This window comes from Microtus oregoni, unplaced genomic scaffold (genome assembly GCF_018167655.1).
Source record: "Microtus oregoni isolate MIOR12 unplaced genomic scaffold, Mior012 000008F_ref0000371, whole genome shotgun sequence".
Classification (NCBI taxonomy): domain Eukaryota; kingdom Metazoa; phylum Chordata; class Mammalia; order Rodentia; family Cricetidae; genus Microtus; species Microtus oregoni.
In genome coordinates, this window is record NW_024543067.1 from 58,079,095 (window position 1) to 58,092,946 (window position 13,852).

At 47.4% G+C, this 13,852-nt stretch overlaps 1 protein-coding gene across 2 annotated transcripts in view; it reads right to left on the bottom strand.

The window, feature by feature from the left end:
* The window catches only part of LOC121451665 (tubulin-specific chaperone cofactor E-like protein), a 144,650-nt gene that overhangs the window by 36,001 nt on the left and 94,797 nt on the right, over window positions 1–13,852 (bottom strand). For both annotated transcript variants that reach the window (XM_041657361.1, XM_041657362.1), the window contains 4 exons: window positions 12,417–12,987; window positions 9,759–10,351; window positions 8,097–8,670; window positions 2,261–2,862 (listed from right to left, as the gene is read on the bottom strand). In XM_041657361.1, coding sequence (XP_041513295.1) covers window positions 2,261–2,862; window positions 8,097–8,670; window positions 9,759–10,351; window positions 12,417–12,987 — 2,340 coding nt within the window. The remainder of the gene's footprint in view (window positions 1–2,260; window positions 2,863–8,096; window positions 8,671–9,758; window positions 10,352–12,416; window positions 12,988–13,852) is intronic.

The following is a 13,852-nucleotide window of genomic DNA, read 5'->3' on the forward strand; positions in this document are numbered from 1 at the left end:
CAAGAATCCAATGAGCTATCTGTGCAAATGACTAGGAAGAGGTTAAGCAAAAACCTGTACAACCTCAGATATCTACACCTTCATGCAAGGCAAGGCAGAAGCAGGATGTGCAGTAAAGTAGGTTGGCAAGGCTTATCAGCAGGCAAATATATTTTAGCGGGGAAACAATCCAACAACCTTGAAAGGCAAAAAAAAAAGTGGAAGGGTATTGTGAATATCAAGGAGATAATTAGCTACATGAAAATTTATAAACCTAAGGGTAGAAATGTATCAGAGAAGGTAAAGGCAGGAGAGGACAAAAGTGAGGTAATAGCACAGACAGTGAGCGACACCTTTGTTTTGCCTCTGATGAGGATGGGATGGACAGAAGGTGCTACAGTGAGGTGCTTCAACTATCAAGACATCTGCTAGGAATTTTGATCTCAAGGCTGGGGAAGTGACTTAGCTGGTAAAGTGTTTATACACAAACAAATTCCCAGAAGCTACATAAAAAGCCAGGCTTGCTGGCACATGCCTGCAACTTCAGCATTGGGAAAAGACCAGAGAATCCAAGAGTTGTGTTGGCAAGCTAATCTAGCCAGTTACTAGCTCCAGGCTCACTAACAGTTGAGAGATCCAATCTTAAAAAGTAATAATTAGGGTTGGAGAGATGGCTCACTGGTTAAGAACTCTGGCTGTTTTTCCAGAGGACCCAGGTTTAATTCCCAGCATCCACATAGTAGCTCACAACTGTCTGTTTTAGGAGAGATCCAATCACTATCTTCTCTTGGCCTCTGTGGGCACCAGGCACATGTGTGGTTTACATACATACATACATACATACATACATACATACATACAAACAGGCAAAATACCCATACATTTAAAATAAAATTGAAAAAAAATTGCATGGTGATCAATAAAGGGAGACAAACACAGACACACACACGCGCACACACACACGATCACACACACACAGAGAGAGGTATGGATACCTGTATACACACAAAGAAAAGCAGTCTAATCTGGCTAAGAGACAGACACCTGGCATATTCCTCACTAGCCTCATTGGCCCATTTAATAGCTCAGATTGCTAAAGAAATGACCAGAAGCAGAATGAAACACACAGGAACTTTAAAAGAAAAGGGTCATGATGTCACCTCAGTCATTCACTTGACAAGTGTCACTGTGAATGGGGCACAATTCCAATCTATAGTGAGACTCTTCACCAGAAACAAAACATAAACACTCTATCGCTACACTAAGGACGCTGCCTTAAATGCCAAGAAGGAAGTTTATCCAATAAATGTAAAAGGGAGGCTTTTCTGGAAGCTGTACCCTCTCTGTGTCAAAGCTAAATGGACCCCCAGGAGGAACTAAAACCAGGAGGACCTCTCGGGCAATAGTAGCCCATTGTGTTTTGCTTAGTTCACTTTATTCCAACATTTCAAAAAGAAAACCTACGATATGTAAAGAGGTCCTTTTGGAGATGATGAATTATAGCACAAACCTGTGAGGGGAAGGTTCATCCGCTAAATCCGTGCCTGTGAAACAGCCCCACAGTCTACCCTACCAAGCGAGCTGGCTGGTAGTCAACATCTGAGCATCAGGTTCAGATAAGACAGTATAGCAGGGAAAGCTTCTCTGCCACGGGGGCTGCTGTCCAAGAAACTCACGGGACTCCTTGTTCCTACTGCTCCCATCATCATGGTTCAAGAAGGCGTCATGGATGAGAGGGTTGTAAGAGTAGAAGGAGGGACCCAAAGCCTTCGTGAGTAAAGACAGTATAGCGGGCCCCCAAGTACTCCAGATGTGAGTAAGACTCTGGAACTCAGATGCCGTGGCACCCAACAGGGAGAATGAGAGAGGTCAGTGAGGCCAGATCAGGCAGAGGACAGGTTGGTCTCAGGAAAGGGGATGACGAATGAGGACATTAGTGCCATTGAGAGAAGCACGGTCTGTGCCAGGCATGCAGTTTCTTGCAGATAAACTAGAAGGTCATGGGATCGCCCTAGGTTGCACAGTGGTTATCAACACTAGATTTGAACCTAGATCTTTGCTCTTGATGCATCCTTCTATGATCTAAGGTCCATTGCGAGCACTTCTTCTGCCTGTGACTTGGGCAATCCTTTGCTCTCTAATCCCCAAGGCCTCCCTCTAATAGCACACTATGATTGCCTTTGGATACTGGACCGCCATGGCTCAGCAGCATCCATCTGGACCAGGACACTGTCTCCATAAGTGCTGAATTCCTTCTGGAGGTTGGTCTTTTACTACTCACCATCACAGTGTGCTTGTAAGCCCGGTGAATCACAATGCTGTAGCCAAACACGCTCACATCCACCTGCTTCACCCACAAGGCCAGTGATGGGTCCCGATCCTCATTCTTGGCTGTTACAACGAACTTGGGGAAAGAGTCTGAGATGGATCTGCTTCCTGTGGTGCAGAGGATGAGAGGGCAACTGGTCTGAAAGTCAAAGGGATAGCCATCAAAGGTGAGGTAGTGGCCATAACCGGAGACGATACACGAAGCATCGGTACGGGGCTGGCAGTAGAATAAGCCACTCTCTTCCATGCAGTATTCATCATCTCTGCAGGGAATGGTCTCACAGTGGACACTGTTGTCTGTGCCATTGCAGTAGCAGAAGATCTGGCAGTCCTGGTCCACCCAGAAGGTCTCATTGGTGGCAAGTTGATGCCCTTCAAAGTTGCAGCCACACTCACTCCGGGTCACACACTGACTGCCCTGCAGGGCATAGCCTTCATCACACTGGCATCCCTCTGAGCAGCTCTCCACACAGATGGGGCCCAGGGCCAGGGTCTCACAGGTCTCTGTACATGTCATACACTCCTCAAAATGACTGTTTTCTGGGCAGTCTAGAGCTGAGGGTGGTCAAAGAGAAGACAAGTTTGAGAATTGAACAGAGGGTAGAGACAAAAGTATGCTGTCATGTGCACTTTTGCAAAACTACGTGTGTGCAATCACATGTGGACTCATATTTGTGTAGGACAATGAGTTCTATGAAGTTGTATGGTTAAATGCTGTCATTCTCCCCGGCACGATCAAGGGCCAAAGGACACTTACAGGCTTCAACTGTGTATTTGATCTTCTATGTAAAAGATTCTTTGTCTATGAACACCTGCTACATGTGGCCCTTTTGTGAGCCTCATCTCAATCACCTGGATTAGGAAAAGTCTTTTTTTATTAATCACTATTCTATAGGTGAGGATAGGGAATGCCAATGATGTAGCTTATCTACCCGATGAGAACCAAGCAGGGGTTCAAACAGGTGCCTTGACTTAGATTCTGAAGATGGTGTGTGATGTGCTACAAAGCCACTTGTTCTATGGCCATAGAGACCTCTCTCAGCCCTGACTTGTGAATATCTCTGAGCTCCAGTTCAATAATAGCCATATTTACCTGCTAGGATTGTTCTGAGGATTAATAAGTTAATATGCTGAGTACATAGTAGAGTATCAATAAACAGCACGACCCCACCCCCCCAAACCCTGGAGCATCTTTCTCTTAAACATTTTGCCTTGGTCTGATTCCTTTCCTTTGTCTTTTATTTCTCTGTATCTGACACCCTGTGGTCTCCTTCACCCCCTCTCCTTGCTCTGTAGGCAATGATCCATCTGTCTCTTCTCACACTGTCCTCTGCCAGGATATCCCCCTACAACACTAGGTCTCTACACATCTTTTCAAATCACACTTTCTCCCAGCAGCCTTCCTTGTTAGATCAAGGCTCTGTCATAGAGGAGCACATGCGACTCTCTGTGAGGTTTTGGGTTAGCACCCCACTTCTCTCCATGCTGTGGCTGGTGACAATTTGACAGGAGCAGGGACAGAATCCAACAGCACAGGAGACATCTGCCTACAAGTCTGTGTGGTCTAAAGAGCTACAAAGGTCCCCACCCCTCCAGGAAAACAAGATCTTGTTTACAGAACTTTTTTGGCTCTTAGACCTACAATCCTCCCTTGCCAATGTCTTTTGATCCAAGGACATGAAGGACACTGCAGAGAAATAAATTACATGGACATAATAGTTCTGCCCACAAGGACCAACTCAATCGTTCTGCACTGTGGACTGAAAGCCCATCTTTTTTATTTCCCTCTAGGCTAAAGGACTCTCTCCATTTCTGTTGACTACAAAACCATACGGCTTTGGAGTTGAAGGCTAGTTCAACACTGATTATAGATGTCTAGATAGAGGGATTTTCACACTTGTCTCTAAATTATGAATGCTATAGCACCGACTGCAGGTTTATGGGGAAAGCAAATAACATGACTTATTTAAATGGCTGTTGCTTCTGACTTATTGTGTTGTCTGGATTTGTCTGAAAGTCTGGAACATAGAGATGCAGAGTCATAAAACTTTCCCCTACCCCTGAAATCACTCTGGGAAATGACTAAATTGGGGATGTGGCTCTGCCAACAAGAGGGCTGGTTAAAAATGGCCAAACACGGATAGCATGGTAGTCTCTTTACAAGTTCAAAGAAGATGCTATTCCTTGTCTGTAGCTGCCATTCAATCCTTTTTTTTTTCCAGGACCCAGTCATAACAAGCCCTTGCTGCTCAGACAGCTGGCTGATCAAGTATACACACTTTGGTTATTCTCAACAGATTCAAACGAGCCAACTTAGTGGCTAGACCAGGTGTAAGCCTGGCTCTTTTCCCAATGAAACTATTCTCCATGTGGCCACCTCTGCCCAAATCCCCCTTTAACGAGTGCTAACAAAAACTACCTCCATGCCACTGGCCTGGATGAGGCTTGGTGACATGCCTTTCTCAGGAATCCTCACAGCCAGGCCAGGCTAAACTGAGTGCCACAAAAATGTGTTCTGTACAGTACAAAACAACCCATAAGCACTCCCTGCCGGGCAGGAGCTACTTATCTAAAAGGATGACCTGGCAGCAGCATAGATCTGGGATGAGGGATCTTGGCAAACCCACACCATGTGTGAAATCAAGCCAGAAAGCTGGGTGTGAGAACAGGGGCAAAGGAGAGGCTAGAGAAAGGAGGTGTGCGGGAGAGCAGATCAGAGGGGCTTTGGGGAAGTAGTTCAAGATCCCACTTGGTAGAGCAGTCAGCAGGAACATAGTGGCTTTCCTGCTGACAGAGACTTTGCAAAGAGTTCGGCTTCAAGACTCATGGCATCTGTTGCTAGTCCCTTCTGAACAAAGCTAAGGCTCATCAGCAGCGTACTCACCCAAGGTGAAAGTCACCAGGTCTCCCACATACTTATTAGAATTCTTAAGTTCATAAATTAGAGGCTTAAAACGCATGTGCCTGCATGCACGCGCGCGCACTTGTGTGTGTGTGTGTGTGTGTTTCACTCTGCTGAAAGAACCTATAGCAAAGCAAAGATACCTCCAAGAGCACTGGGTAACTGATTCCCAGGTGTTTGTCTCATCACACCCCTCACTGAAAGGAAGTAGAGCCCCTTGATATAAGGGCTGAATGTGGCCCAGGGAGGAGAGAATTGAGAGATAAATGTGAATCTTTTGTTTGATTGGAAACTAAGACAGAGCTAAAAAGCACAACGGAGGCATGACAAAGAACAGGAGTCAGTTTGAAGGTTCCCACAGGCCAAACATGAAGTAATTTTAACATCAAAATTCTTTCTAAATGTAATATGAAATATAAAAGAACCACCCCAGAATCCGTGTCTATATTGTTGAGACAAGGTGACATAGACAAGAGGTCTGAGCAGATGGGTCGATCAACTGAGGGAGAGTTGGGAGAGATGGGAAGGCTCTTGCGCTGGGATGGTGATTTCTGAGAGGTAACATAGGGAAGACGATGCTCCACGTGGAATTGTACAGTTGATAATCACAGTGCAGAAGTATAGCACAAGCTAGAATTGACCATAGGTGTGCAACCAGGGCGGAGATTTTGATGGACAGCAATAATGGACAATGTCAAAAACTCTCCCCACATTTTGCTTTTTGGCTGTAAGAGAAAACTCATGGGAATCTACCGAGGAGCCATTCTCCCATACCTTGACCTGGACATAAGCAGGCACCTCACCCACAAGGGGGAAGGCTGGATCTAGCCTGGGTCTGCTGGGAGAGCCTTGAGGAGGCGCAGTGGTGCGCAGCTGGGGTTCACATGAGTCTAAATGAGAAGCAATTCTATTTTAAAGGACACAGAAAGCTAAGGGATGCTTCAAATCATATTACGGGGCACATTATAGGACTAAAGAAACATGTTTTAAGATATGAACCTAGACAAGATCTGTGCAGAGGGGAAAAGCATAAAAGGTGTTGCTGAGTCAGGTGACAAGACTGGAATGCAGATCTTAGGTTGTTCTATCTACATTAGATTTCCTCAAGTAGATAACTGTACCGCGGTTACATAAGCTTCCCTCATAAGTCTCAGGGAGTAACTACTGAAGAACTAGTGGGGATAGGTGACTGGGTGGGATCTCCAAGCCCCCTCAAAGTTAAAGGTCCCCAGCAAGGTCTTTGGAACATTAGGGGTGTGCCTTGAAATGGAGAGTAGGAATCCAGTGCTTCCTCTCCCTCCCCTTCCTACAATGAACATTTTTTTCTTCCCCAGATGTACTCCACCATGCTGCACCCTCACTGCTGGCCCCAGAGCAATAGGGTCAATAGGGACCATCAGCCCTTGAGCTGAACTATGAGCCAAAAAATAATGTTCTCTCTTTGTAGGCTGATTACCCTTGGGCATTTTGTTATAGTCCCAGAAGGTTGAGGAAAGGGCCATGATATGTGCAAATTTCTCTCTGATTGGGGTAGGGGAGGGCAGATGGGGGAAGGAAACAAAAGGGATAGACTGTACACAACAGGTTTGGTCTGGGTAATAGGTACATAGGAACACTCACAATCTTTGTGTAACTTTGAAACTATTTTTTTTTTAAATGATCACACTTAGAGTGGGTCATGCCAGAAAGATACACAGACCTAGAAGTTGGCATCTTCACAGTTTAGGTTTTGGTTTAGGGCCAGTCTTTAGTGGAGAGAGCAATGTGTAGAAGGCCTGGCCATACCATTCTTACTGTCCTGTATGGGTTCTGCTCTCTCAGCCCCTCCCCTTCTGCTTCTTCTGATAAGCTGGGTGTTAGGTATCTTGTCTGCTCAGGAGTAATTCTAATGACTACTAGTATCACCACTGCCCGGCTGAGAGGGATCACATACTCTGGGGACAAAATGAAGAGCCAGGTACATGGGACTGTCTTAATTGCCATTGTCAGGTTTGCCCCAGGGAGATACACTGATCTCCAACACCCTGAAAAGCTTCCCAGCTGATTGTGCCCTACCAAAATGAATGGGGCTCTTCTTTACTCAAGGTGAAGGCACCCATGGAGCCATCACCAAGATTTCTAATCTTTTAACCCAGTGTCTGTGCTCTCTGTGGATAAAACCACCAGACAATGGGATGGCTAACTGCTCTACAATGAAAAGATGCTGTGTGCTGAGAAAGAAAAAGAAGGGACTTAGGAGGAGATGAGGTTGATGAAGTACCCACCGCACAAACACGAAGATCCCTAGCATCTATAGAAAACCTCAGCACTGAGAAGTGGAACCCTGGAGCTCTCTAGTCAGTGAGTCTAGCCAAACAGTGAACTTAGATTCAGTAAGAGACACTGTTTCAAAAGACAAGGCTGGAGTGGCTGAAGAGGTGGGTCAACAATTAAGAGTGTGCAGAGGACCTGAGTTTGGGTACCAGTACCCATACTGGGATGCTCACAATGGTCTGTAACTCTAGCCCCAAGGCATTGGATGTTCTCTGGTCTCCAATGTGTACACACGCGCGCGTGCACACACACACACACACACACACACACACACACACACTTTAAAAATCTCTTCAACCAAAGAAAGTAAGGTGGGAAGGAATAGTGGAAGATATCAATGTCAATCTCTAGCCTCTACACACACATGTACATATGTACATGCACACATAGAAACCATATACACAGACACACACACGAAAATAAAGATGAGAAACAGTCTAGTCTGGGGTAATGGGATCAAAGACAGGTCATCGGACTCCCCTTGATCTCGGTCCCACTAAGAAGTCCTGACTAGCAAACCGTGGTAGAGGATGCATCCCCAGCCTTAGCCTCCCCACAGTGAGCCCTAACTTACGGCAGAAGTCATAGGTCCTCCAGGGGCCCACCTCCACATCTGCATTCTTGCAAGCACTGGCATAGCGGGCCACGGAATCACACAGCTCCGACTCATTGCCTCCGCTCTGGCACAGGCGGAAGAGGCAGGTGCGGTAGTAGGCAGTGACGTTGACCACCCCGTGACACTCTAGGAAGGAGCTGTTGGAGGGGTCGTTGATGATACCGCACCGGGAGCGGCCCCGGTAGAACTTGAGCAGCTCCGAGTCATTGTTGCAGGCCTTCAGCAGGTCCCCACACTCGCCATTACAAATTTCCTCAAAGGTCGTCCAGCTCTCCAAGAACACTGCCAGGTTGTCTGTACATTTGCCATTAGGAAGGCAGAACTCGTCGCTAGCATTGGCGTTGAAGAAGCCACACAGGCCCCCAGTACAGTTGAAGTACACGGTGGACAGTCGAATGTACAACAGGCCCACATCAGAGTACTGGACTGACACCACGCCTTTGGACTCCACGGTTGTGCTGTTTTTGTTTCGATGAATCTCCAGCCTCCCCGAAGGATGGAAGAAGGGTAATTCCACATCTTGACCATTGAGCTGAAAAAATCAAAAGCGCTGTTATCAGTGACCGGGACTCATGAAGGACCCATGAAGGACCCACTGCCTCTGAGGCTGGGAAAGAGCCGGCTCTGCGCCAGGACAAGCTCTGTGAAAACACCACGGAGCTGATGCTGTATGGAAACTGGACACAGACCCCAACTGTCTGTTCGTAGGCTTGTTTCTTTCTTCTGAAATTCCCATTCTCTCATTACCTTAGTGTGCCCCAGACCTTAAGCTGGTCCCACACAAACACACTGAGTGAAACCGTCTTGAGAAGCTGTATTCCTCCTGCAGCCATTCCCCTTCCAGCACTGGTTCCCACACAGCCCCCTTCCTCCACACCTTTCTGCTTCCTTCTTTTGTCATCGGATTTTAATTTTTCCTGTGCCCCAGACCACTGGAGCACATGGAGGAGAGCTAATGTCTAGATGTCCGTTCACCTGTGCCTGCTGTTCCTTCACTAGGCTAACCTCTGCCAATTCACATAGCCCCTCGGCACCTTCTATGGAATCGAGCATTGCCCAAGATTCCTTCCAGAACCAATGAACCTGGACTCCTGATCATGGCGACCTTAGCCCATGCCAGAGGGCAGGCACCCCAAGGAATCTTTCCTTGCCTTCTATATTGAGAACTCCCTTCTACCTGCAGAAGGAACATTACAGCATGCAGAACACAGATGACAACACCCGGCTTACCTGCACTTAAATCCCATTTTGAAGCTGTGTGTCCCAGAAAAAAGTGTCTTAACCTTTCTGTACCTTAGTTTTGACAGCTATGTGATAAAGGTAATACTATAAACTACTTCATGAAAAAGGCTTAGAAAAGTGCTTGGCACACAGCCTTCTGTGGAGATTTGTACTTATAGAGAGGGACTTTTACTCTCCGATTCAGAAAAGTCCAACCTGGCTCCATTTCTCTACCTGCTAAAATCTCATTTGGGGTCAATAGTTTTTAAAACGCCACCATATGGGAGCCATGTTCTTTTCAGAATCCATTCACAGCCAGAGGAAGAGAGCCAAACCAGATGAAACGGGCAAGTTCCATCACTCCATCCGAAGACCCTCGAAGGAAGCAAGGAATCTTACCTTGACTTCCAAAGCCCCAACTCCTCCTATCTTGACCTCTTGGTCAGCCACGAGGATCCGAAGACCCCGGAGCCAAGCAGGCCCGGCGTCAGGCTTCTTCTTGTTGATGTCAATTTCCAAGTACTCAGGACGCTCGGGGCAGGTCTTGAGGAGTGTGTAAGAGAACTCCGATGGGAATGCGTAGGCGGCACCATCAAATGTATGCAGCACCTGGTTCTGGCTGAGCAGGCACACAGTCTCCCGCTTGGGGAAGCAGCCCTGGTAGCCATCCTCCACAGCACACACCTCCCCACTCCGGCAGGTCTTGTTGAAGCAGTAGACATCCCCTCCCTCCTCGCATAAGCACTGCACCGTGCAGTTGGCCGTGGCCCAGAAGAACTCCCCCATGGTGTAGTAGTGGCCGTCGAAGTCACAGCCACACTTGTGCAAGGGGACACACTGGCTGGTGCTGAGAACAAAGCCCTCGTTGCACTCACAACCTTCCGTGCACGGGGTGGCACAGTTCTGAGAGGCCGTCAGGTCTGAGCAGGTGTCAGGGCAACTACTGGTGCAGACAGAATAATGGCTGAAGCTTGGGCACCGCACGGTGGACACTGGTGAGGAAAAAGGAAGACAGCTCAGTCATAGGTGAGTAGACCCAAAGCCAACCAGGACAGGGGCTGGGAGAAAACACAAATGCTCCTCCCAGATCATCCAGGCCCCAGAGTGAGAGCCGGGTGGCCACTTACTGAGGAAGAGACTGAAGGGGGACACCTGTAAGTATTGACTCAATTGCTTTCTCTATATGCTGGGGCTGTGAGGTTTTACCTGAACTCAAACCCACTAAATTTCACCTTGAAGTTGCTCCCTACTAACTTAGCCCTATTCCTCAATCAAGGGTTATTACTCGATGATCTACGGTCATGAAGATGTTTTCCAATCCTCCACCAAGGACATAGGAGATGCCTTGATTTTTAAAGAGCATGGCCCATTCTTAGGAGGAAATAAAACTTTCAGGAGAAATGAAAATTGTGCCCGTTAGAGCAGCAATTTGAGGACATGAAATTTCAAACAAGAAGGCACTTAAAATATCAGAGTGTGACCGAGGCAGACTGTGGAAATGAATTCCTGGGACATTAAAAATGAGAAAGGAGCTGAGTAGTCTGCAGAGATTGTGTGCCTGTTCCTCTGGGAGGCTTGCTGGGAGCTAGTTGCTGCCTTCCGAGGCCCGTCCGTGCCTTAGAAGCTTGCGTCTCTTATTTAAAAGCGTTCAAGTCTACATAAATGTTTGAATCTAGTTGAATCCAGCAGGCATAAGTCTAGCAAACCAGCTTTGAATTAAATATAATTTATCCAAGTAAGGGGGTGAATATAAGACGAGAATCAGACCACTAGGAAAAATATACAACCGTTATTTATAAAAATTTACTTGGGCAATTTGGATGCTCTTGGATTATATAAGGCTCAAAGAGAAGCCATATTCAACTTGAATCTGAATTATGAGATGGCTCCTCAGAGTATAATGGAGGCTGGCCAATCATTCACACAGCAAGAAAGATACACTGTCTCTCGGTAGTGTGACCAATATACTGAGATTTGAATCTGACAGACAATGATTTGTGTGGCTCCAACTCACGCTTGTGGAGGGAAGCCCCGTATAGCCTTGGAATTCAGAGAAACTTAAATCTCACCTCCACACACAGCCTCTCAAAGGCATGGACAGCAACTGTCCATTTACTCATGTGAAGGGAGCCAGGGCCCAGGAAGGAGACAGTTATTATTGTGCCTTTATACTTTTATATAAGTAGGAAAGGGGAGATTCAACTGGGATGGGGAGGAGGAGAGAAACAGCTGACAGCTAAGCAGTATGGGAAAACTTCATCCATAAGCCTATTGTAAAATGTTCTGGACATGGACATGCACATGCTTTTAATCCTAGCACTTGAGAGGCAGAGGCAGGCAGATCTCTGCGAGTTTGAGGCCAGCCTGGTTTATAGACCAAGTTTCAAGATAGCCAGGGCTAGAGGAAGAAACCCTGTCTTGAAAAAAAACAAAACAAAAAACAACAACAAAACCCCAAACAAACAAACAAACAAATAAAAAGTCCTGGATACCCCCAGTAGTCCAGGTGCCTCCTGACTCCCGGCAAGAAAGGGCTTCCATATTGATGCTAGGCTGTATTCTCTGTCTATGGCCCTTTCTCGGACAGGTCAGATGGGATGCTGTAGAACAAACTGCACAAACTCTGAAGGCCCTGGAGGTGGGGACCTAAGCTAAGGAGCTAAAGAGCCAGGGCGGAAGCCTCCACCTGGGAGGGAAGTCACGCCCCCACGAGGGCTCTATCCCCTAAGCTACCTTCTGCCCTTCCTCATGAGCCAACTGTGGAAGCTCCCCTCTCTGGCTCAGGTCTGGGCTGCCATCCCCACTACGGGGTTTCCTCCAGCCGTGCATTTTCTGCCATTCATTTCCTGTTTCTAGATGCCTTATATTCATCGATGCTACCTTATTTCTTGGTTCTGACAGTGGGAGCAAAGAGCTCTTCATCATTCATTCTGTATAATTTGTGACATTTCAATACCACCCTCACTCTCAGCCAGACCCTATCTGGAGGAGCCCTGACATCCAATCCCTGTCCCTGGAATGGAGGGCTGTCTTTCATAGAACAGCACACCAGCTTACCACACCCAGTTTGGATTCTCCAGTCTCCGATTGGGATGCCCAGGGCTTGACACACCAAGGCGTAGGCCTGAATGGCTTGGCAGAGGAGCGTGCCGTTGTCCCTCACGCTGCACAAGTCATACACACAGCTGTGCACGAAAGCTGTGGCATCCACAACAGTGCCACACTCCCACAGGGGACCGTCAGTCTTGTTGAGGAAGCCGCAGTAGTCAGAACCAAAGTAGAGAGCCTCGGTGGCCGCATCGCACTGGGTACAATTGTCCACACAGCCGGAACCACACTTCCAGTCGGCATGGTAGACACGCCAGCTCTCTCCCAGGTCCAGCACCGACATGGCGGGCCTGCCATCTGGGCGGAGGAAGTCATCCAGTGGGTTTTTATTGTAGTTCCCACAGAGCCCACAGGTGGAGTTTATGTAAGAGCCTGGGATGGAAATGGAGGCGTAGTGCTGGCCGTCAAACGTCACTAAGAGCCCAAAATCTGTTTCCACGGCAGTAGACATGCCACTCTGGTAGATTTTCACTGCCCCCAACTCTAAGGTGACAGGCAAAGAAGTCACCAGGTCATTAACCTGCCAACAGTAACAGTAGAAGGCAGGTGAGCAGGTGGCCACACATGCACTCCAGCACAGGTTGGCAAGGGATGGCAGGACGACTGTTTAGATATCTGGGGGAGGGGGGATTACTTAGGAAATGGTGAGCTCTGGGCCGGAAGGCACTGGCCATTTGAGCCCAATAACTCTGACAGTTCTAGTGCCATCGTGCATGCCTCTGGGGACTGGCTGGCTGGCGCCCTTCTTGCCCGGCTCTAGCCTGACTTCAAGCTTTTGCCTGAGTGGTGCACCGCTTTGATTTCCCTTTTTTATTTCTCTAAAGATTCATTAAATCCGGAGTATCACATGTGTTTTCCATGACCCCCTCACTAACTGCCCTTTGTACCCACTGGCCCTCTTGCCAGATGTTATGTGGTTGTGCCAACTTTAGAATGCTGTTGATCTTAGAGGTCACCCTAGGGCCTTACTCTAAGCATGCTGCACTGTGGTTTCCTGATTTCTGAACTACACCATTCAATCACTCAACATCAACAAGTCTAAATACTTGTTAAATACCACACACTAAGCCAGGATCCGAGAAGCACAGGGTTAAAGAAATAATATTCACCCTTGTTCCTCAAGGCGCTCTCCGCCTAGAGAAGAAGAGGAACACAAACAGATATTTATAGTAGTCAGTTTTAAATATGAATCAAGGGGTGCGATGGGAGAACAGAGTGAACACTTAACCCAGCCTTGGGGACTCATACATGGTTTTTAGAGGCAGTTAAATCTGACTTGAGTTTTTAGAGATAAACTCAAGTTGCCAGATAAAAGCCCTGGGGTGGGTGTTGAGCAGAGAATTCCAGGACAAAAGAATAAAGGCAGGGAATTAGAGGTAACTGTG